Genomic DNA, 24,402 nt, shown 5'->3' with positions numbered 1-24,402 from the left:
TTGCTTGAGATTACGTCCCCGTGTTCCTGAACTTGGCTTTCTATTGAAAATACTGCCCTCCTCAACCTTATTCACCCCCCCTTGATGTATTTAAAGTGTTTGTAAACCTAGACATGAAATAGAACAAAACATATCCCTCTATAGTGTGTACTTGTCTCTATCCAGAGCACTATGTGTCATTTCTGTCTGCTGCTTCATTCCTCTGCCATCAGCATGAATCACTTCACAACTTTTCCTGACACCAGGAAAAAAATGGTGACAGGGAAGGGACCTCCAGCTGATTGAAAGCTTCAGCTCTGTCCCTGTGAGCTGTATGGAAGGGGTGGGGGTGTTTCTTCCTTCCAATCAGCTCTCAGAGCTCTCCTCACTGAGCTCAGCAGAATGTCGGTTCAGCTTTTCGCCCCCTTTTTCCCGACAGCTTAGACAAACTTTAAAAATTCTGCTCTTTGAACGGGTGTAGAGAAGAGAAGACTGCAGATAAACGGGCACAACTTATGTAGGAGGATTTGTTTAATCTCCATGTGTCACCTGTTACTTCGCTGGATATATGTAAGGGTTTTCACCAACTTTAAAGGTTTCAGTCAAGTCTCCCCTTTCCCTTCTTTCCACCAGATTGTACATATTAAGATCTTGAAGTCTCTCCCAATATGTTTTATGCCCTAGGAATAGATCACAGACACAGCTAGTGGGATCTGTGTTCCTTTAACTCCAAGAAATGGATTTTACTAAAAAAAAAAATTCTGTTTGTTCATTTTCATTTGTTAACCAATTGTCTTCCCAGGCAATTTTTGAAAATTTTTTGCACGCATGTTAGTCTTCGTATTTTGCTGGAAAATTACATTAAACTCTGAAACAATGATAGATTTTCTGAAAACAGAGGTGTTGGAGCATAAAATGGTTATAGAATATTTGAGCTATTTATTATTTATCAAACGCTTTATTTCAGGATATGATATCTTAAAATATACTAAAATTAACCCAATTTTTTGGTAAAATTTAAAAAGATTTTTGTTGGTACTGGAAAGTGAACTCGCAACTTCTGCTGCATTTGGCAGTAGAGCTTCTTGCTCAGCCACCTGAGATGTTGGATGGTGCCTTGCCTGATTACTCTGACAAACTTACGTTCCTGGCAGCATACATGTGGTAGTCATGGAATGGCACCAAGAAAGGAAAATTACGGTAAGTATTTGATATAATTTTCCTTTTTCTAGGCACCAACATGGAAGCATACATGTGCGGTTAGGATTTGCCGAAGCTTTCCACCCTGGTAGCTATGTATTTATCTACCACATGTATGCTGCCATGCTGGCGCCAGGAAAACAGAAAAATTTATCAAATACTTACCGTAACTTTCCTTTCCTGGTGCCATCCATGGCAACATACTACCACATGCATGTTGCCATGGACTGGCGCCACGAAAGGAAACTGACGGTAAGTTTTTGATACATTTTTCCATTTTTTGTCTCGTTCCTAATAAATCTTGAACTCTTTTCTCCTCCCATGAACTTCCTTTTTAGGCCTTGCCTTTGCACTTCCCATGTACTAGATTATTGTGCTCTCTCCAGCCAATATCTTACTTCTTTCGCTCCCGCTGCCATCCATATCTTCGCTATCACTTATTACCAACTTTGGCTTGTTCCTTGACTATGCTTCTGCTTGATCCCAACCTACAACCATTTGTTATTGACCTTAGGTTGATCAACTATGTGCCTGACCCTAACCTGCAACCACACGTTACTGACCTTGGTTTATTACCGACTACCAGGGTGGACTGACCATTTGTAAACTCGGGCACTGCCCGATGGCCCGGGGTCAGTAGGGGGCCCCATGAGATGCCCCTGGTACCTTTTTCATAGGCTTTTTTGAGTTTGGGCAAGGACACAGGAGCCCCATGATCCCCTATTGCCCGGGGCCCCATGAGTTGTCAGTCTGCCCCTGCCGACTACGTATTCATTACTATATTGTTTGTAGTTCTCTTGTTATGCCTTGTGGATTGATACATTTTGTGCACCCTGAACATTTGAACCCAGCAGCCAGGGTTTAGCTATCTGGTTTTAGACTATTGTTGTAGAAAACTACATAACCCCAATTCCAAAGTAGTACAACTAACACCCTTCACTTTATGTCTTTAGTAAAAAAGTATACTTTGGTTTTATACTGTTATTTGGCGATTTATAGAAATGAATGGTTGTTATGGGCAACTTAGATGCTTTTCATTACCATATGCTCATACACGAGGCCAGTGTGCCATGTTAATCAACTGCCCTTACTCTTGTAGTGCTACCCTTTTGAAAACTGCTGTGTTTCAAGGTCCCCCTAAACTCTGCTCAGCCAGGCAACATGCATTTTCCACTTGCATCCACAGTCAGTGAACAGTCCATGAGCTTGTTTTTTTACTATGCTGACGACACGCAAATCTATCTCTCGACCCCTCGCCTCACCCCCTCAGTCTCCGCCTGAATCACAAGCCTACTGAACGACATATCAGATTGGATGTCGCTCCACTTCCTTAAACTGAACCTCTCCAAAACCGAGCTCCTAGTCTTCCCCCCAGTCCGCACACCACCCCCCCACTGACTTCTCCATCACGTCCAACAATGCCACCATCAGGCCCGCCCCGCAGGCCAGAGTACTTGATGTCATTCTTGACTCCAATCTATCCTTCCAGCCCCACGTCCAATCACTAACAATCTCGTGCAGACTCCACCTCCGCAACATCGCCAAAATCCGCACGTTCCTAACCTCAGAAACCACTAAACAGCTCATCCACTCCCTCATCATATCACGACTCGATTACTGCAACTCCCTCCTCACTGGCCTGCCTCGCCACAGGCTATCCCCGCTTCAGTCAATCCTGAACAGCCAGACTCATCCACCTTACCAACCACTCCGTTTCCGCCACCCCCCTCTGCCAATCCCTCCACTGGCTTCCGATTGCCCAACGGATCAAATTCAAAATCCTAACACTGACGTACAAAGCTGTCCATCATACTGCCCCGAACTACATCACCGACCTAATATCCAAGTAACAACCTACATGTACTCTCCGCTCCTCACAAGACCTCCTTCTCTCTAGTTTCCTAGTCTCCTCCTCCCATGCCCGCCTCCAGGACTTCTCCAGGGCGTCACCCATACTCTGGAACTCCATACCCCAATCCATCAGACTATCACCTACTCTCCTCTCCTTTAGGCGCACACTGAAAACTCACCTCTTCAGAGAAGCCTACCCCACCCCCTGCTAAGTCCTGACCTCCTCCACTCTTCCTACCACTCCATCCCCCACAGCTATTTCCTCCTGTACCACTATCCCCTCCCTCCTAGATTGTAAGCTCCAAGGAGCAGGGCCCTGGAACCCCTCGTGTATCACATTGTATTGTTATTGTACTGTCGCATGTTCTGTCTCCCATTGTAATGTACAGCGCTGAGCGAACTGTTGGCGCTTTATAAATACTGTATAATAATAATAGGGAAATAACTTGGATAGGGTAATAGGGGTTATGGGATGCCCAAATTGTACTGAATCAATCCATGGGGAAAACTTCCTTCCTAATGACAGAAAAAGATCCTGAACTGTTCTTTTCTTTCAAGGCCGTCTTTGCAGATCAGTAGCAACTGCCCGATACGGGCTAGGGATTAGGAGTCCCCCTGAAAGTTAGCTCAGCTTGTTGCAAACTACATACAGAGATGTCTCCTCTCCCCTAGAACTGCTCCCAGCTCCACAGCCTGCAGACACTACCAGCCCTCCTGGCTTCACAGAAGATCTCCCAGGACAAGGATAAAGGGTTAAGCACAGCACTGTCCTTTGAAAGCTTGCTACATGTTGCAGTCTCTCCCCTCCTGAATTCCTGTGTGTGCTGGTGTACTCACTCTGTCCTCCTTGCTCCCACTGCTCCCAGGCCTTGATCCTGTTCATGCCATTCTACTGAATGGACCCTCCTGAGCCCAGCCTGGAAACTGGCCCCCATAAACCTAGGGGACCCCTCCCAGTCCACCGACAGTCTCCTCAGCACTTCATCTTTCACCCGATTCCCCTGCCAGCCTGACTCTCCCATATTTATGGGCTGGTCTCACCACTCTACCAGGGCCTCTAAATCTGAGACTGGCCAGACTCCCATAAACATGCAGATTAGGTCTCCACCTCTTCTACCCACTGGCTTCTGGAAAGTTCCAGTGGTTCTCCGGAACAAGGTGGAGGCGATAGATTCCCAACTTGTTAATCCATCCAGCTTGACCTGCAGTAACCTGACCTTAATTACAGACTCACACTGTTACCATGGGTCATGTACAATAAATATGCCTACACTATTCTCGTTTTGAAAATAAATAACTGTCTCATGTTTTTTGTTAGTCTCTATGGAAATAAAAAGTGATACGGATGTCTACGAGATGAAGTGGCGAGGGCAGGAACTGACAGGACTTCTCAATCACAGAACGTTTGCAGCTATTGTCAAGAAAAAAATAAAAACATTGGAAGGTCCAGCGGTTGAAAAGCTGAATGAAACCACAGGTGTGTACAAAGTCATACGCAGATGATTCCGCATAATTAATATGTAACTGCAGTTTGCAGTTATTGGTTTAAATAGCGCTTCGATTTTTTGGATTGACAGCATCTCTTGTTGTGCATTTTATTATTGAATAATGTTCAATAAAAGAAACTTACAGTAGTTTGTTGTAGATCATGGAAAGAAGCAGGGAGGGAATGATCACACAGAGTAGAGTGGATATGAATAGAAGTAGGGGAGAATGATCAGAGTGTGTACAGTGGACATGGAAAGAAATGGGGGAGAATAATAACAAGTGGTGGAGAGAAGGCATAGAATGGAGTAGGGTAGAATGATTACAGAGAGTGGATATAGATAGAAGTGGGAGAGAATGATCACAGAGAGTGGAACTGGACTCTTTGACCCCAATCTGTTATGACCCCAACTTCTTCCCGGGCGACCAATCAGACCTTTATACCCAATGCATCTTTGTGGAATTACCTAGAGTCAGATGCGTTTTTTTCACAAGGGCATCTTCATTTCACAATAGGCCGCTGCAGCTCTTTCCTCCCGTTCACAGTTCCCAACCTGGTCCTATTTACAATTACATCACTACCTTAATTCAACAACGTGAGCAGAGCATGCACCTCCTTTGAACAACTCTCTCTTTCCAAAAAACCCCATCTCTTTTTCACAATCATATCTCAGAACTTGATAGAGTCATCAGTACTTGGCAGATGGACCTTGGCTTGGAGCTGACATCTCAAATTGGGATGCTTTTTGCACCACTATACACAAGGGTACCCGCCATACTACCACCCAGGAACACAACTACAAAATATACTCTAGGTGGTATCAGGTTCCTAGTGTACTTTACAAACTTTTCCCACAGTTGTTGGATCGTTGCTGGTGCTGTGGCTCTGAAACAGGGACTTTATTGCATATATGGTGGCGTTGTGGCTCTATTCAACCGATTTGAAAAGCCGTGTGTGACGTTATCTTTAAGGTTAACACCTGGAATTTTCATCCATTCGATTTTTACTTCACCACTCCTCCGTGGTTTCACAAATCTTTACCAATACATATGATTAATGCTGTGGGGGGTAGGCATTGGTAGAAGTGGGGGAGAATGAAAACTGGAGGTGGAGATTGGGTACAAATAGAAGTGGGGGAGAATTAAGTATAGAAGAGAGTGGACATGGATAAACTTGGGGTAGAATGATCAGAGAGTGGAGAGTGGGTATGAATAGAAGTGAGGTAAAATGATAACATAGAGTGGAGAGTGGGCACAAAAAAAGTGGGGAGAATAACAAAGAGAGGAGAGTGGGCATGGAAAGAAGTGGGGGAGAATGATCACAGAGAGAAAGCATGGGTTGAACTGAGGGAGAATGATAACAGGAGGTGCAGAGAGGAATAGATAGAAGTAGGGGAGAATGATAACAGGGAGTGGAGAATGGGCCTGGGGAGAAATTAAGGGAGAATGATAACAGGAGGTGGAGAGTTGGCATGGAAAGAAGTGTGGTAGAGAATGCTCAGAGTGGGCATGGATAAAAGTAGGGGAGAAGAATGATAACAAAGTGGACAATGGTAGAAGTGAGGGAAAATAACATGAGGTGGAGAGTGGGCATAGATTTAGGTGGGGAGTAGTGATGGGCCGAACACCACCCAGTTCAGTTCACGGTAGAACATTCAAACAGACCAAAAGTTTCCAGTGAACATCGAACCTAATGCAAGTCTATGGGACTCGAACGTGCAAATTCAAAATTGCCCATTTTGAAGACTTATATGCAAGGTATTGGCCATAAAAGTGGTATGGGGACTAGTGTACTGCCCTGAGGGACAAGTAAAAGTAAAAAAAATGTTTTAAAAACGTACTGTTTTCTAAAGGGACAGTCATTTTTTTATTACCTAAAGTAAAAAAAAAAAAATTAAACAAAAACCCCTTTAAATATCATGCCTGGGGGGTCCCCTTAAACTACTTTCAAAGTTGCACATGTGTACAATGTTTAGAACCTGCTGCAGCAGGACTAATATTTTTTTTTTTTTAATTACATGTTTATTAAAAAAACCGCGTCGTCGTCCCCCAATTTATACCAGATTTTTTCAAGTATTTTTTCAAGTTTTTTTTTCAAGTATTTTTTGCTTAGTATTTTTTTTATTATTATTCGTTATTTAATTTTTTTTGGGGGGGGGGAGAATATTCTCCCCTCTGTCTTATACAGTGTAGAGTGGAGACTGTGAGAGCGCAGTGCATTGTTGGGTGCATTGTTGGGTGTTTGGCGAGCGATGCCTTCACACCGTAACCCTTCGGAGTTATTCTTGACGAGTGCAGGATTGGACCCTGCTCTAAAACTTCTAATTATATGCACTTGTCATAAAGGTGCACAAAAATTGGGCCTTGGGTGCTGGTGGTACCTGAACACTGTAACTCCTCAGTTACTATTGCTGGGCACTGGAATGGACTCTGCAGTTAAAAATTAACAATTAGAGAAAAATGGTAAAAAATTGAACTTACATGCATCTGTCAAACAGGTGCCAAAAAATTGGGCCTTGGGTGTTAGTGGTGCCCTAAACCAAAAAAATTGTAGGAAGCTAGCAAAATCAGGATTCAGGAATAGTATAGGCAGCATAGTTTTTAAGGGGTTCCAGATCCCTAACAAATTTAATCATAACTGATTTAATTTAAATTTAATGTAACTATCAGCATCAGGACAAAATAGTTGCTGTTGATCCAGGACTGATTCATTTTGATAAATGTCAGCTGGTTAACGGACTCTGTGGACAGACGCACTTTTATCCATCACAAAACCTCCAGCAGCACTGAATGTCCGTTCGGAAAGCACGCTGGATGCAGGACAGGCCAGTAGCTTGACGGCATATTGAGCAAGTTCTGGCCAGTGATCCATCCTCAAGACCCAGTAACCCAGTGGATGCTCAGTTGGAAGTGGCTCCAAGTCTGCTCTTGCCCCTAGATAATCCTGTACCATATGATGCAGACGCTGCCGATGGGTGCTTAAACCTAACAGCCCTGAGCGCTGAGGACTAAACTGTTTAAAGGCATTGGTCAGCCAGCCGCCTTCTCCACTGCTCTTCCTTTGACAGAACGAAGACTCAGAAACACATTGTCCAGGAAATAGTAACCTCCCATTGTCTGGAAAGGTGTTACACAAATTTTTTTTCAAGACGCCCTCAAGGTGTTTCATCCTCTGCTCCCTCTGTGAAGACTGGATGAGCTCTGCAACTTTACCCTTGTAACATGGATCAAGAAGGGTTGCCAACCAGTATTCAAATCTCTCCTTGGTAACACAAATACTTGGGTCTTTTCGAAGGCTTTGCAGAATCAGGGAGCCCATGCAGCGTAAGTTTGTGGAGGCAGGAGATTGCGTCCTCTGGGTTACTGAGGATGACATTGTCAGGAAATACCTCCTCCCAGCCACGTACTACTCCTGGCTGGGTTTCTGGGGTCTGAAAAGCGCCCCTTGAAGACTGCTGTATGTGATCCTCTACTTTCATGCTGGTGCAGTCCTCCTCTTCTTCCTCTTGCTGTGTTTTCTGCAGGAACAGTTTCTGCAAAAGGGTGCCTTAAGATAACAGAACATCCTCCTCTTCCTCCAGCTGTTCTGCCTCAAATGCAATGTCTATGATTCCACATAGAGTGTGCTCCAGCAGGATAGTGTCACTGATGCATGCAGTGTTGTGGCTCACCATCCTTGTGGCCTCCTCAAAAGGTGACAGGACAGTGCATGCATCCTTTATCAGCAGCCAGTGGCATGGCTAAAAAAAAGCCAAGCTTCCCTGAGTCTTTCCTTGTGCCATACTCACACAGGTACTCATTGATGGCCCTCTGCTGCGTGTGCATTTGCTGCAGCATTGTTATAGTTGAGTTCTACCAAGTGGGCATGTCACAAATGAGTCGGTTGGTGGGCAGGTTGAATTCCATTTGAATGGCTGTGTATGACCACCGGAAATGGCCACAAACTTTTCTGGCTGCCTCAGAAGACCTTGAAAGCCTGGGTACCTGTTCAAGAAATGCTGCACCACCAAATTCAGGATGTGTGCCAAGCATGGAACATGTGTCAAGTGTCCCTGTAAGAGGGCAGAGAGAATGATGGTGCCATTGTCACATACAATTATTCCTGGCTCAAGCTGACGTGGTGTCAACCACCTCTGAACCTGCCCCTGCAGAGCTGACAGAATCTCTGGCCCGTTGTGGCTTCTGTCCCCTAGACAGAACAGCTGATGTGCCTTGTGGCATCTTTTAGCCTGACTGCTTGCGTAGCCACTTGAGCGCTTATGGAGCACTGCTGGTTCAGACAACATTTCAGCAGAAGAGGCCATAGAGGCAGAGGAAGAGGAGTGGGTGGAGCAGACAAATGTGGCAGAATCACCACTAGCTTTATGGCGGTGTGGTGGCGGAACAAGCTCCAGCACTGAACCCTGTCCTGCATCCTTCCCAGCTGCTAGCAGACTTACCCAGTGCGCCATGAAGGATATGTAACGTCCCTGACCATGCCTGCTGGACCACGTGTCAGCAGCAATGTGGACTTTGCTGCTGACCGCTCTGTCCAACGAGGCAAAAACATTGCCTTCCACATGATGGTACAGAGCTAGAATGGCCTTACGTGAAAAGATTTGTCTTTCCAGAACCTGCCACTGTGGTACAGCACATTCTGCAAATTCACGGAAGGGGGCAGAGTCCACCAGATGGAAAGGCAGCAGTTGTAACGCTAGCAATTTGGCCAGGCTAGCATTTAAACGCTGAGCACGTGGATGGATGGTTGAGACAGTATTTTTTTTTATGGTTCAGCAACTGGGGTAGCTAAATTTGCTTGCTGAAATCAACAGGTGGTGTACTGCTATCAGATGGGGTGCCAGGACCTGTGACACCACTGCTGTACCATCACGCCTCTCAGTGGAGGCTGTTGAGAAGACCTGACGTTTTAGAGTAGAGGTAGAGATCCCAGATTAGGAGCACGAAGAAGGAGCATGTGGTGCCCAAGTAGCTGGTGTTTTGGCCACGCTTGTTCTGCTTCAGAGACTGCAAACAACAATGCTGGGGTCTGCTGCACGTGTTGAAAAAAGCCCACACCAGAGAACTTTTGGAATTCTATGTGGAGTCAGCAGTGCCCTGCACCTGTGGAGCTCTGTCATGTGATGCCATCGGTTGGCTGCCCTTACGTCTGCCCCTGGAGGACATCCTGCCTCATTGGAGTTCTGCCTCCTCCTCACTTTCCTCCTCTGTTCTCTCAGGCACCCAAGTATGCTCAGTGACCTCATCATCCCCCTTCCTCCTCGTCAATGGAGCCAACTTGGCAGTGTGCCGCAGCTGGGGGAACGTGACTGCCAATTTCTTTTCCCTCACTGGCACCCCTCTCTCTAGGCTCACGTCACTCCTTTCCTCATCCTTGGAACCAACATTGGAGCATTCAAATTGCAGTGCATCCTCAAGCAGCATGACACTATGATCAAATAATTCTAGTGACGCCTCTGTGCATGATGGTGGGGCTACAGAAGGAGCAGCTGTAGTGGACAAGGAGTCTGTGGAACAGGCCACTTTGGCAGCTGCGGTGGAAGGCAAAATAGTATGAGCCTAGGTGACAGAGGATGAGAATGGTTAAGTTATCCACTCCACCACCTCTTCTGCATGTTGTGGCTCAATAATACGGCCAGCTCCAGAAAAACAGGACAAGAGTGCCTTGCCTGCAGAGGATTCACCATGTCCACGACAACCACTTTTCACTGTGAACACAGACTACTTGCCTTCTATTAGCTGCTTGTGAGCATCTGCCTCTCCTTCTTGGCCTATCAGACATGATAGAGATTTTTTATGGGATTTTTCCACTTTACTTTTCAGTGTGGGATGGGATTTTGGTGCTTGGGTGTATTTGGTGCACTATAAACTGTTTATTTTTTTCTTTTTGCTCCTATAACACTGCATGAGGCTACTGCTATAATGCTGCACCAGGCTACTGCTCCTATAACACACACTATGCAAGGCAGTGGTATCAGCAGCCTGAAATAGTGTGGGGCATGGTCTTAGCCCCTGAGCCATGATTGGCCAAAGTCGCCAAGACTTTGGCCAGTCATGGCTCTTCCTGAGAACCTGTGGTCAGGTGCAATGCTTTGGCCAATCACAAAGTGTGTTTTACCTTGTTTGAATTTCCCGCTGACCGCCCTTACCGCTCGAGTGTTCAGCGAACACACGAACGGCCAATGTTCGTCTCGAATCGTCAGCCCATTCTTAGTGGGGAGCACGATCACAGAAATTGAACAGTGGCCATAGATAAAAGATACATAGAAGTGGGGGAGAATAATAACAGAGTGAGCATGAGTAGAAGAGAGAGAGATTGAGAATAATAACAGGAGTTGGAGAGTAGGCACAGATAGAAGTGGAGGAGAATAATGGATCGAATAGAAGGGTGAGAGAATGATAATAGAGGGTAGAGAGTGGGCATAGGTAGAAGTGAGGGAGAATAACTGGAGGTAGGAAATGGCCATGGATAGAAGTGGGTGAGAATGATAAAAAAGTGAAGAGTGGGCATGTATAGAAATGGGGGAAAATGATAACACAGGATGAACAGTGGGCATTAATGGAAGTAAGAAAGAATGACCAGAGAGAGGAGTGAGCAGCTCAGTTTTATAAAATACACTGGAGAATGGTTAATGGATAATCAGTATTCCAATTTTTATTCCTACAAGCACTTGATCATTGTGTTTACTTTGCTTTTTTTTTTTTTTTAGCACTCGTTCGATCAACTTTTAATAATATCGCTACGGACCACTTTCACCAATTTCCAAATCTCTGCAGAAATGTTAAGGTACGGCTGACCTTTCTGTATTACTACCATTTCTTTGCCAATTTCACTGACCACTAAAACCAAATTGTCAATTAATGTGACAACGTATTAAACAGATTCACAAACTTGTGAAAATCATCATAGCTACATAGTTAGTCTGGCTGAAAAAAGACAAAGTCCATCCAGTTCAACCATTAAAAAAAAAAAGTTATAGTCCTATACCCACAGTTGATCCAGAGGAAGGCAAAAAAAACACAGCAAAGCATGATCCAATTTGCTCCTGCAGGGGAAGAAAACTCCTTCCTGATCTCCCGAGAGGCAATCGAATATTCCCTGGATCAACTTTACCTATAAATATTAGTATCCAGTTATATTCTGTGTATCTAGGAAAGAATCCAGGCCTTTGTTAAAGCAATCCACTGAGCTGACCAGAACCAACTCTTGAGGGAGTCTATTCCACATTTTCACAGCTCTCACTGTGCAGAAACCTTTCCGTGTTTGGAGATTACATTTCTTTTCCTCCAGATGTAAAGAGTGCCCCCTTGTCCTCTGTGATGACCTCAGGGGGAATAACTCTACACCAAGTTCACTATATGAACCACTGATGTATTTATAACTAGTGAGAAAGTCCATATCCATGTATCATACAGTACAGCCTATTCTTTTGTTTTTCTCTGTTTCTTGCAATTTCTGGCATGGAGCATCAGAATGGCAGGTGCTAGGTGTAGGAGAATACCATTTCCCACAGCACCACCATCTTTTGTAAAAAATATTTTCTGTTCGTATAATTACCTTGATTTAGTGCATAAATATCTGTGAATGTTATTAAATATCATGCAAAATTGTATTTTAAAAATGTAATATATGTATCGGTTATACAGTATATAGGTATTGGAGTGAAGGCAGGTGGTGCTCTTCCACAGCAGCACTGCAGTTGGAGAGAAACAAGAGGAACATGGTTCCTCTATTGTTTCCTGGATCCCTGGGGAAGCATTCATTTGGATGCTGCTGCCCCATGTGACTCTGGCAGCCATCTTGGGTCAAGCAGAGCCTATTTAAGGCCCTGACTCCCAGGTTTGGCATACATTTGCATGTTGATAGAGTAGGGACAGGTACCCCACCTGGTAGAGACAGTACATGTGGCAGGCAAAAGTTCCTGACAAGGAGGGAAAGCGTAGGGCTCGAAACGTCTCTGGACACCTACCTTCTGGGCACAAGACATCCAGGCCGCATTCTTCTCCTCTCGACTGATGCTCACAATTCGGCTGCATTCTGCTCTCTACATGCTGTTGGAACTGAAAGTGGGCTGCCTTCCCGCCAGGTTATTTTTGAACGGTTTCAGCATCACTACAAAAAAAGTTCTTTCATTGCACTGGGACTGAGTTATTTCCTCTGTACCCCACCTACAGGAGCAGTGTAGATGAAGACAGGATAGCAGTACAACTCTGGTCATTAATTATTCATTAAACCATTTTAGTTCCTATTCTGAATGTTTTGGTGGTTTTACTTAATTTTCAGGCCTAAAATGTTTTTTTTTTAAACGTGAAAAAAAAAAACGACTCTGGCAGGAAAAGGGATGAAGTGTATCTAAACTCTAACAATACATTTCTCCTTATTAGCTCCCTTTTGGTCTGTTAAATATACCAATAAAAGTGTTTTATTACATCTGAAAGGTGCACAAAAAAAAAGTTGTCCTTGTGAGCTGATATTTATTTATTTATTATTTTAATTTTATTTCAGGTACTTATATAGCGGCGTCAATTTACGCAGCGCTTTACACATACAGTCAGGTCCATAAATATTGGGACATCTACACAATTCTAACATTTTTGGTTGTAATTCCTACACCGTTCACCTGATTTGGATGTAAATACCCTCAAATTAAAGCTGACAGTCTGCAGTTAAAGCACATCTTGTTCGTTTCATTTCAAATCCATTGTGGTAGTGTATAGAGCCAAAAAATGTTAGAATTGTGTCGATGTCCCAATATTTATGGACCTGACTGTATATATTGTACATTCACATCAGTCCCTAACCCTCAAGGGGTGTACAATCTAAGGTCCCCAACATACATACACATACTAGGGCCAATTTAGACAGGATCCAATTAACTTACCAGCATGTCTTTGGAGTGTGGGAGGAAACTGGAGTACCCAGAGGAAACCCACACAGGCACAGGGAGAACATGCAAACTCCAGGCAGGTGGTGCCATGGCTGGGATTTGAACCAACGACCCTAGTACTGCCAGGTGGAAGTGCTAACCATTTAGCCAGTGTGTTGCCCACTGCCTTGATATCATGTGAGCTGAATACTTCATGTTCTCTGCCTCTGGACTGGATCAGTTATCATTGTTGCCTGCTAGCTCCATTGAATACAAAACACCTCCCCCTCTTATGGAGAAGAGAGGGAGGTGATATGTAGCCCTGACCCAGTGTTACATAACTCTAACCCACTCCCTGTCCCAGTGTGACAATGCTGCACAGTACATTTATCATCATAGGAAGGGAAATGTGATTGTGACAGTATTACCAAGTTAAAAAAAAAAGTCAGAAAAAGAAACCTTTTTTTTTAGAGGGCATTTGACAGGTGGTGAGGACCACCCACGCCACATAGCACTCTGTTGCGCAGCCTCATTCACTTCAATGGGTTGCAATCAGCAGCAGCCCTGCCTGTCAAATGCAACAGCTTGTTTAATTTCTGCCCTGAGTGGCTGCATTCATGTGTTTAGGTCAGTGTTTCTCAACTCCAGTCCTCATGGACCCCCAACAGGTCATGTTTTCAGGATTTTCATTATTTTGCACAGGTGATTTGATCAGTTTCACTGCCTTAGTAATTACCACAGCTGTTTCATCTGAGGGAAATCCTGAAAACATGACCTGTTGGGGGTCCATGAGGACTGGAGTTGAGAAACACTGGTTTAGGTGGACAGTTGAAAGGCTCAGTCACTTACTTTTTTACAGTCCCCTAGCTGCTTATGTGAATGAGCACTAACCCCAGGTTCACATCTAAGCATTTTCTGCAACATTTTGCAGAAACACAGTACAGTCCATTTAACATGATTTCCTATGGGACAGGTTCACATCTCCACATTTTCACCCGGTATGTTTTTTGGAAAAGGTCAGGGACTTTTTTGAATGCAAAAAGTTGCATTTTTAGTTCTGTAGACTTCAATGGAAACTTTGCAGAAAAGCATGTATTGCGTTTTTGTTGCATTTTGCATTTTAAATCTGCCTAGCAACAAGAAAAAGAAACAAAAAGAAACGCATCAAAAACACAGGTGCAAAAACGCAAAGCGTAACGCAAAACGCAATGCAGAAATGGCTCAAACGCAACCTGCATAGGTGTGAACCTAGCCTAAAGGTTTTAATAAAGCTGCTGGAAGCTTGCTGCACATACTGCTCATATACGAGTTGAAGCCTGTGTGAACAAAGTCTAACTGCTGTGCATTCTTCTTCTTGAACAGCAATTCTAGGGGACTGCAGTGGGCTAATCCAGGCTTGCCAATCATTCCTTTCTGTCTGACCTTGGATTTCCATAATTAGAATACGACAGGTTTGATGCAAGTACTATGGGGTTGATTTACTAATGGCAAATAGACTGTGCACTTTGCAAAGTGCGGTTGCTCCAGAGCTCAGCAAAAGAGGTAAAGCTTCACTTTGCAAAGAATACCCAATCAAGTGCAAAGAAAATAAAAAACAAACAGCATTTTTGCTTACACATGATTGGATGATGGAACGCAGAAGAACTTCTGCTCATTTACTAAGCTGTGGAGCAACTGCACTTCCAGAGTGAAACTGCACTTAGAAAAGTGCACAGTCTATTTGCCTTCAGCAGATCAACCCCTATGTCTTCAAAGGAATTCGAGTATATGAAGTTGGGAATCCGTAGCGGATGCATAGGTAAAGGATTCGGTGTTCCTAGAATGCAAGCTTTCCAGCAGCCGGAGGATTTTCCTCAGTGGTGTATGTAGACCAGTCATTCTCAACCTCTTTGCCCCAGGGGAACCCTTGAAAATGTTTTCAGCTCTTGGGGAATTTGTGCTAAAATCGGTTCATTGATGGTCAGTGGGAAAAATGCCCTCCTTACAGTGGTGATCAGAATGCTGGCCTTACAGAAAACTAAAAAATGATCATCAGTGTTTTGCCCCTGAGTCCGCCAAGAGGACTTGACCTGGGAACCATACAGTCACCATCAAAGGAGAGGTAAATCAGACCACATCTGAAGGAACCCCCAACCTCTGAAGGAACCCTAGGGTTACACGGAACCATGGTTGAGAATGGCTGAACTAGACATTCCAGGATGACAAAGAAAACCTTGGTGTAGGTTGGATGTGTACCCAGTGGTGTATTTAGATTTTGTGCTGCCCTAGACAACACAAAAATTGGGTGCCCTCCCAATGAGAGAGTGAGAGAATTCAGTGAATGTATGTGTGATCCTCTCTCCTCTCTCTCTCTCCCTCTCTCTCTCTCCTCCCCTCTCTCTCTTCTCTCTCTCTCTCTCCCTCTTTCTCTCTCCCTCCCCTCCCTCTCTCCCCTCTCTCTCTCCCCTCTCTCTCTCTCCCTTTCTCTCACATCTCTCTCTCTTCCCCCTCTTTCTCTTCCCCCCCTCTCTCTCTTCCCTCTCTCTCCCTCTCCTCCCTCTCCAATCCCCCCCTCTTTCTCTCACATCTCTCTCTTCCCCCTTTCTCTTCCCTTTCTCTCTTCCCCCTCTTTCTCTCCCCTCTCTCTCCCTCCCCTCCCTCTCACCTCTCTCTCTCCCCCCTCGTTCTCTCACATCTCTCTCTCTGTTCCCACTCTTTCATTTCCCTCTCTCTCTCTTCCCTCTCTCTTTCTTCCCCCTCTTTGTCTTCCCTCTCTCTTTCTTCCCCCTCTTTGTCTTCCCTCTCTCTCTCGTCCCCCTCTTTCTCTTCCCTCTCTCTTTCTCTCTTCCCTCTCTCTCTCTCTTCCCCCTCTTTCTCTTCCCTCTCACTCTCTCCCCTCTTTCTCCCCCCTCTATCTCTCTCTCCTCTCTCCCCCCTCTCTCCCCCCTCTTTCTCTCCCTCCTCCTCTTTCACTCCTGCTCTTTCTCTCTCACCCCTCTCTCTCTCCCTCTCCCCCACCACACTAATCCTCCTGTCCTGGCCACCTTTAGGAGTACCGGTGGTACCCCTCTGATAGCGGCCCTGCATGAGTCACTCTGTCGCTACTCACCAGGTCCCTTCTAACGGGGGGCAGTACTGCCCCCCTAAAAATTGCCACCCTAGGCAAAAGTCTTGTTTGCCTCATGGTAAATACACTGCTGTGTATCTATTTCACATTACATTGTCCATTTATACTACATTGGGTCTGCAGTATGTTAAGAATCTTGTAGAATTATCTTTGTCACTCTCCTTTTATTTATTTATTTTTTTAAGGCTAAGCTTGAAGAAATCTGCAACGCCAAGAGCGAAGAGGCGGAACAAGCTATCCGGGCTCAGTTCAAAATAGAAAAAAGAATCACTTATTGTCAGGACACCCCTTATAGCAGTTCACTGAATGCAGTCCGAGCCAAATATGGAGTTTACAACCAGGTGCAGAATTCAGCTAATGAAATCTCATTCCACATCGAGGCATATTTTCAGGTGAGTCTGCAGTACATCATCATTTTAAACTTAAAGAAAACCAATCACCAGTGGGCTTATGTAAGGTTCCTAACCATTGGCCTGAAAGCAGAACTCCAGTTTTCATTTTAGGCCACCCAGGGGGCTTTTTTTGGAGATTGAGTATTCAGATTATTGCTTAAAGTGATACTAAACACACACTGTTTAATTTACATTATCCCTTCTCTTTATGTTCAGTGCTGTGCAAAAGTTATGTACAATTGTGAAAAGAATGCTGTAAATTAAGAATGCTTTCAGAAATCGAAGTGGTAATATATTCATCAGTTAACAAATTGGACAGTAAATGAACACAAGAGAAATCCAAATAAAATCAATATTTGGGGTGACTACCCTTTGCCTGTTAAACCTGCATCCATTCTTCTAGTAAGTAATATTCCCCCCCCCCCCAATAGTGCAGAGCTGTTTAGTAGGCATGAAGGAGGAGGGAGTGGGCTGGTATTATCTGGAGTGTGTACGCTCACATGTGTGACTCTATAGTCATGTGAGCTACATAGATAAAAAGAAAGGGGAAACGAAAAGCTTAGAAGAGAACTGAAACTGGAGCATGCTCAGTAGATGTGGCAACTGCTGGTCTACACATTCTTAGGCTGCAGTGGGGACACAGACAAGGAGGGAAGGACAGTGAACAGGAGGGCCATAGTCTGGATCACATAGTACACTCTGCTCTGTTCAGCAGGGTATCAGTGAGCAGATCCCTTGCTAAATTGGAGCAGAATGGGACAGATTTCTTCTGGTCTGTCACATTTAGGTTCATAAAAATGGAAAAGAATGCAGTCCTTTTATATATTTCTCTGAACCTGGATAGCCTCACAGATAGGTGGATGTAAACAGACAGGAACCCATTTACATCCTCCTGTCCATAGACCGGCATGGAGCTTCTGATCAGCTCTGCCTGAAAAACTGACAGGTGGACCTCATCATAAAGCCCATGTGGGTCTAGGTTCACACCTATGCAGGTTACTTTTGAGCCTATTCTGCATTGCGTTTTGCGTGGCGTTTTTGATGCATTTTGCTTTTTCTTTCTTGTTGCTAGGTAGATGCAAAAGGCATAAAAATGTTGTACAAACGCAGCAAAAAAAGATGCTTTTCTGCAGCATTTCCATTGAGGTCTATAGAAACAAAAACGCAACCTTTTGTGCTCCAAAAATGACTCTTTCCAAAAAACACACCAGGTGAAGACGCGGAGATGTGAACCTGTCCCATAGGAAATCATGTTAAATGGACTGTATTGCGTTTCTGCAAAACGCTGCAGGAAACGCTTAAGTGTGAACCTAGGGTCCATGGGGCCTGCGGCTGCATTTGCTGGGGTGCTTAATCACGCTGTGAATCCCAGTGACAACAATCTGCTGATTCCTGCTGCTGGGATTGACAGTTGTGGCAGATAGCTGCCAGTGATTACCTGTGCTGATTGTAGCTGGATGCATGGAAAGCGCAGGTGATTGATGGCTGTGTAAACAGTCAGAAATACAGTAGCTGCGTCCGCCGATAACCTGTCATTGCTTTGTACAGCCTTGGTGGCCACAACTATCCACCACACAGGTGCCAATACCAGCTGTAGGAAACAGTAGATTCTTGCCACTGGGATTCGCAGCGTGGCTGAGGCCCCTTTCACACGGATGTTCCGATTGGGTCAACCTGCCTGTTTTTCAGGCGGACCCGATTGGAACCCTTTATTCTCCTCTATGGAGCGGTGGGCGTAAATGGATATGTGTCTGTTTACACCCACCAACATTCGGTCTGATCCAATCCACCAAAAAGAGTTGAATGGGGATCCATTCCCCTTCCATCCATCAATTCGGACGGGATGGCAGTCGGATGGAAATGGACAGGCGGTCCATTTCCATTCGACTGGCCATAGAGGACAGCGGGCTGTGTCTGTGTCCGCTCTGCAGCAGCGGAGCGGACACGGACCTGTCATCCGCTTGCTCAGCAGGGTTCAGCGGAGAGATCCCCCATTGAGCAAGCCGATCTGCAGTGTGTGAAAGGGGCCTAAAAGCCCATGCAAATGCAACCTCAATAATAGCCAACCTTATTGCTTGTGCACACTTGACCACATTTCTAACTCCTCCAAGACGCCCCTATAGTGTTAGACAGGTATTTAATGAGTTTTAGTATGATGATTCTACAAGCGTTACAAAATGCTCCCCAAATGCCCTATGCGCGGTTTTGAGGCATTTTATAGGCATTTTACAAGCATTAAAACCACACTACAAGCTCCTATAATAAACTTTAATGGTATTAATGCCCCACAAACGCCTCGCAAACACCCCACAAACTCCTGCCAGGCGTTTGAGGAGCGTCACCATAGACTTGAATGGGAGACATTGAAAGGCTTGATCTCCTTGACTCGACATGAGGCTTCAATTTTGACGCGACGCTAACGCTTCATATTTTGCTAATATGAACAGCACTGTGTGCTGCCCATAGTATCATTTACATAAGCGTTTGAGGAGCGTTAAAAATGCCCCCCTCAAATGCCTGCTTTCAAAGCTAGTGTGAACTGAGCCTTAGTCCGGGTTCACATAGATGTGGTGCGGAATTCTCAGTGTTTTCTGTGTGAATTCCGCACCACATCAGAATCGCACCCCGTTCATGCGAACCACTGCGGGTGTGTATGTTAAGTTACAACACCCCGGAAGTGGTCCGCAAAACGTAGTGCGATATGCAGAATCGAATCACATAGGTGTGAATACCCATGTGATCCGATTATAATGCGGACCCAAAAAAGGGTCCTGCACCCACCTTTTTGGTGCGGTGCAATTAGAGGCATATAAAATGTATGGCTCCAATCGCACCGCACACAAATCCCCCTGCCCTTACATAATGATCCGCCAAACCCCTCTTACCTCAGGGTCCATTCCTTCTCATTCCTACAAGCAGCTACATGAGCTGGAAGACAGAAGTTCCGTGCTTGCCCTCCTCCTCTTCGGAATGTCGGGGCCTGGGGGCGGGGCAAGCACATGGTGGGTTGTTAGGACTGCCAATGTCCTAGCAACCAAACAAGTGCCTGCCCCCACTAGTACTGACAAAACTGTGCATCAGTACGGCGGAGAATGTGTTCAACCAGCTTGTTTTTTTGGAAGGCTCTGCTGCACATCCTGCACTGTTGGTAAGGCTGAGCGGCACGGCTCCAAGCAGGGTGCTGTGGGGAAGGGGTCCAGACACCCATAACCCCCCCTTATCTACTGTTCAAAAAAATTGCGTTTGAGTTGGCACCTACCCAAATGACTAATGAAAAATACAAAGCAAATAAATAAATGCAGCTGCCCCTTAAAGTGAAAAGTCACTAATAAAAAAATAATAATGTGTAAAGGTATGGCACGTGCACACTCTAATATACAACATAAACAGCTAACCAAAGTGAATAAACTAACAAAAAAAAGTCCAGTATTGTGCAAATCCCAGCACCACACTGTGATTCAATAATCCTTTGTGTGAAATTCTTCTGTCAAATAAATCTCCCAACTTCTTCACCACTTATGCTCACCAGACAAATGCACACTCACCAGAGGTTTATGACCCCTTTTTACAGGTAGGTCAAAAAGCAATTGACTCTCAAGGGTTCTTTCACTTTAAGATGTTTCCCAGATCCTCCTTCATTACGGTGGTTGCTCACTCATTCAGTTTCCGAGCAGGAGATAGCATATAAAGGATCATAGTGTAGTATTTTTTGTAAGTAAAAAAAACAATATTAGAATAAGGGATTGAACTCACATTACATAGTTAGTCTGGTTGAAAAAAGACAAAAGTCCATCCAGTTCAACCATAAAAAAAAGTTATAATCGTATACCCACAGTTGATCCAGAGGAAGGCAAAAAAACCCCAGCAAAGCATGATCCAATTTGCTCCTGGAGGGAAAAAATATCTTCCTGATCCCCCGAGAGGAAATCGGATATTCCCTGGATCAACTTTCCCTATAAATGTTAGTATCCAGTTATATTCTGTGTATCTAGGAAAGAATCCAGGACTTTTTTAAAGCAATCCACTGAGCTGGCCAGAACCAACTCTTGAGGGAGTCTATTCCACATTTTCACAGCTCTTACTGTGAAGAAACCTTTCCGTGTTTGGAGATTATATCTCTTTTCCTCCAGATGTAAAGAGTGCCCCCTTGTCCTCTGTGATGACCGCAGGGTCAATAACTCTACACCGAGTTCACTATATGAACCACTGATGTATTTATACATGGAGATCATATCCCCCCTTATGTATTATACATGAAGATCATATCCCCCCTTATGTATTATACATGGAGATCATATCCCCCTTATGTATTATACATGGAGATCATATCCCCCCCTTATGTATTATACATGGAGATCATATCCCCCCTTATGTATTATACATGAAGATCATATCCCCCCTTATGTATTATACATGGAGATCATATCCCCCTTATGTATTATACATGGAGATCATATCCCCCCTTATGTATTATACATGGAGATCATATCCCCCCTTATGTATTTATACATGGAGATCATATCCCCCCTTATGTATTTATACATCGAGATCATATCCCCCCTTATGTATTATACATGGAGATCATATCCCCCCTCATGTATTATACATGGTGATCATATCCCCCCCCCCCTTATGTATTATACATGGAGATCATATCCCCCCTTATGTATTATACATGGAGATCATATCCCCCCTTAATCTCCTCTTCTCAAGAGAGAATACATTCAGTTCCTCTAATCTTTCCTCATAGCTGATCTCCTCCATGCCTCTTATCAGTTTGGTTGCTCTTCTCTGTACTTTCTCCAGTTCCCCAATGTTCTTTTTGTGAATTGGTGCCCAAAACTGAACTGCATATTCCAGATGAGGTCTTACTAATGATTTGTACCGGGGAAATGATATCTCTCTCTGGAGTCTATACCTCTATTAATACAAGAGAGGATTTTGCTCGCTTTAGAACCCGCAGCTTGGCATTGCATGCTATTATTAAGCTTGTGATCTACCAGAACTCCCAGATCCTTCTCCACCATTGATTCCCCCAGTTGTACCCCCCTAGTATGTATGATGCATGCATATTCTTAGCCCCCCAAGTGCAGAACCTTACATTTATCAACATTAAACCTCATTTGCCGCATAGTTGTCCAATTACACAGAGCATTGAGGTCGGCTTGTAAATTGGAGACATCCTGTAAGGACGTTATTCCACGGCACAGCTTGGTGTCATCTGCAAAGACTGAAATGGGATTTATAATCTCAGACCCGATATTGTTTATAAATATATTAAAAGTAAGGATCCAAACACTGAACCTTGGGGTACACCACTGACACCCCTAGACCATTCAGAGTATGAATCATTAACCACTACTCTCTGAATACCATCTTTTAGCCAGTTTCCTATCCATTTAGATACAGATTTTTCCAAGCCTGTAAACTTTACCTTACACATTAGCCATTATTACACAAACGCTTTTGAAAAATCCAAGTATATCACGTCCACCGTCACCCCTCTGTCCAAGTATACCACGTCCACTGCCACCCCTCTGTCCAAGTATACCACGTCCACTGCCACCCCTCTGTCCAAGTATACCACGTCCACCGCCACTCCTCTGTCCAAGTATACCACGTCCACCGCCACCCCTCTGTCCAAGTATACCATGTCCACCGCCACCCCTCTGTCCAAGTATACCACGTCCACCGCCACCCCCCTGTCCAAGTATACCACGTCCACCACCACCCCTTTGCCCAAGTATACCACATCCACCGCCACCCCTCTGCCCAAGTATACCACATCCACAGCCACCCCTCTGTCCAAGGTTTTGCTCACCCCCTCCTAAAAAGAAATCAGATTTGTTTGACAATTTCTGTCTTTTATGAATCCATGCTGTCTGTTGCTTAAAATATTTTTTTCCAGCAAGAACTCATCTATGTGGTGTTTTATTAAACTCTCCAGTATCTTCCCAACTATAGAAGTTAAACTAACAGGTCTGTAATTACTTGGTAAAGATTCTGACCTCTTTTTAAATATTGGCACCACATTGGCCTATGCTCACATGTTACATTGTCTGTATGAACAGCATCAGTATATACAGCTTGTGTTATCAATATCGACCAACGCACCGATCACACAGGTCGGCATGCGTTCCAAGCTTCGGGATCTTAGGCCTGAAGTGATGTCATATGGGACCCAGAAGCAGCGGTCCTTGTGCTTCAATATTCAATAGTGTCCACAGGTAGAAGGAAAGATAATCACTTGGTTCCCCCATCATTACAGTAAGTGCCCGGTCATACCAGTACAATTTTGTAAATTGAAGTCGCACCTGAAATCGCATCTAATGAATGTGAATGTCAGTGTCTTAACATGTGTGATTTGTAAACTAGTTCATGCATTACTTTTTCTGCAGTTTTGTTGCATAGAATATAATGGAAATGGCACTGAAAATTGCAAGGAATTGTTAAAAATCTTCACAAGTAGCAATAAAGTCTTCAGAAATTGCAACTGGAATCATGCTGAAACTGCACACAAATTGCGTGATTTTAAATCGCAGCAGTGTGACCGGTGACTTAGTATTGATGGGGAATCCCTCCCGCTGCACTGTTGTATCCTGACAATGGGAGGTTTCCCCACCTTCCACATACAATGATCACTGCTGGCAGCTATAGTTGCTGACAGTGATCGCACTGAAAAAACCCAACGGGCTGGTCATACTAAAGTCCTGTAGCGCTACCCCCTTTATAATCTAGTTATTTTTGGGCTCCCTGTCATTCTGGACCCTTTTCTGAAAGGCCAACTCCTGCTGACACCACAGGAGTTTTTTGACCAGAGTAAATTACCACCAGATAGTAGACTCCCATGCAGATTAGAGTAAACTGATATGAGGTTTATATTAAACTTCAATGTAAGCTTGGTTAAACAGCACAAATCAGTACTGATATGTGCAAAGGCTGTTGTCACTGCTTTTCAGAAGTTAACCCACTACCTATAACCTGAGGTGTTTTTTTATTCCTCAGTGAGCAAGGAAAACTATCAACGGGTAGACTAACTCACTTTGGGCCTCCAGGATCTGATGGAAAAGTTGAAATCTGAGATAGGAAAGAATGTCTTTACCTAAAGAAACCAATGTCCCTTTATGTGCAGTGAGGAGTCTTCTGTGCGCTCATTGGGGCCCAGCTGGTAAACAATTGGAAGAGATGTAGGGGACAGTTCCTCAAAGGAATAATACAAGAAAAGCAAGAAAGAACGACAAATTCTTCCCCTTTAAGTGGCACTTGACGTGGGTGGTGCCCCTTTAAGGCACTAGGCAAATAGCAGATTTTAGGGAAGTAAGGTGTCAAAAGCTGGCAGAAGTGCTTGTTGGCAAAGGACAACTCCCGTCTGAGCTGCAAGGACTACTGGCAATGATAGAAGAGGTTCCCTTAAGATGGTAGGCTGATGATTAAGGGAACACTTATGTTGTCTGGCCTGCAGGAGTTGAACACATTTGCAGCACGGTCCTATCATCAGGGCTGACAACAGTGCACAACAGTAACG

At 44.5% G+C, this 24,402-nt stretch overlaps 1 protein-coding gene across 1 annotated transcript in view; it reads left to right on the top strand.

The window, feature by feature from the left end:
* The window catches only part of LOC149461648 (interferon-induced GTP-binding protein Mx1-like), a 95,014-nt gene that overhangs the window by 62,813 nt on the left and 7,799 nt on the right, over positions 1-24,402 (top strand). Inside the window, exons 12-14 of the mRNA XM_089677880.1 lie at positions 4,349-4,507; positions 11,223-11,299; positions 16,671-16,877. Of these exons, the coding sequence (XP_089534006.1) occupies positions 4,349-4,507; positions 11,223-11,299; positions 16,671-16,877 (443 nt within the window). The remainder of the gene's footprint in view (positions 1-4,348; positions 4,508-11,222; positions 11,300-16,670; positions 16,878-24,402) is intronic.

This window comes from Staurois parvus, unplaced genomic scaffold (genome assembly GCF_062004578.1).
Source record: "Staurois parvus isolate SC_StPar_1 unplaced genomic scaffold, SC_StPar_1.0 ptg000195l, whole genome shotgun sequence".
NCBI lineage: Eukaryota > Metazoa > Chordata > Amphibia > Anura > Ranidae > Staurois > Staurois parvus.
The sequence above is the reverse complement of the archived record's forward strand: the minus strand, read 5'-3'. Positions and strand labels throughout refer to the sequence as shown.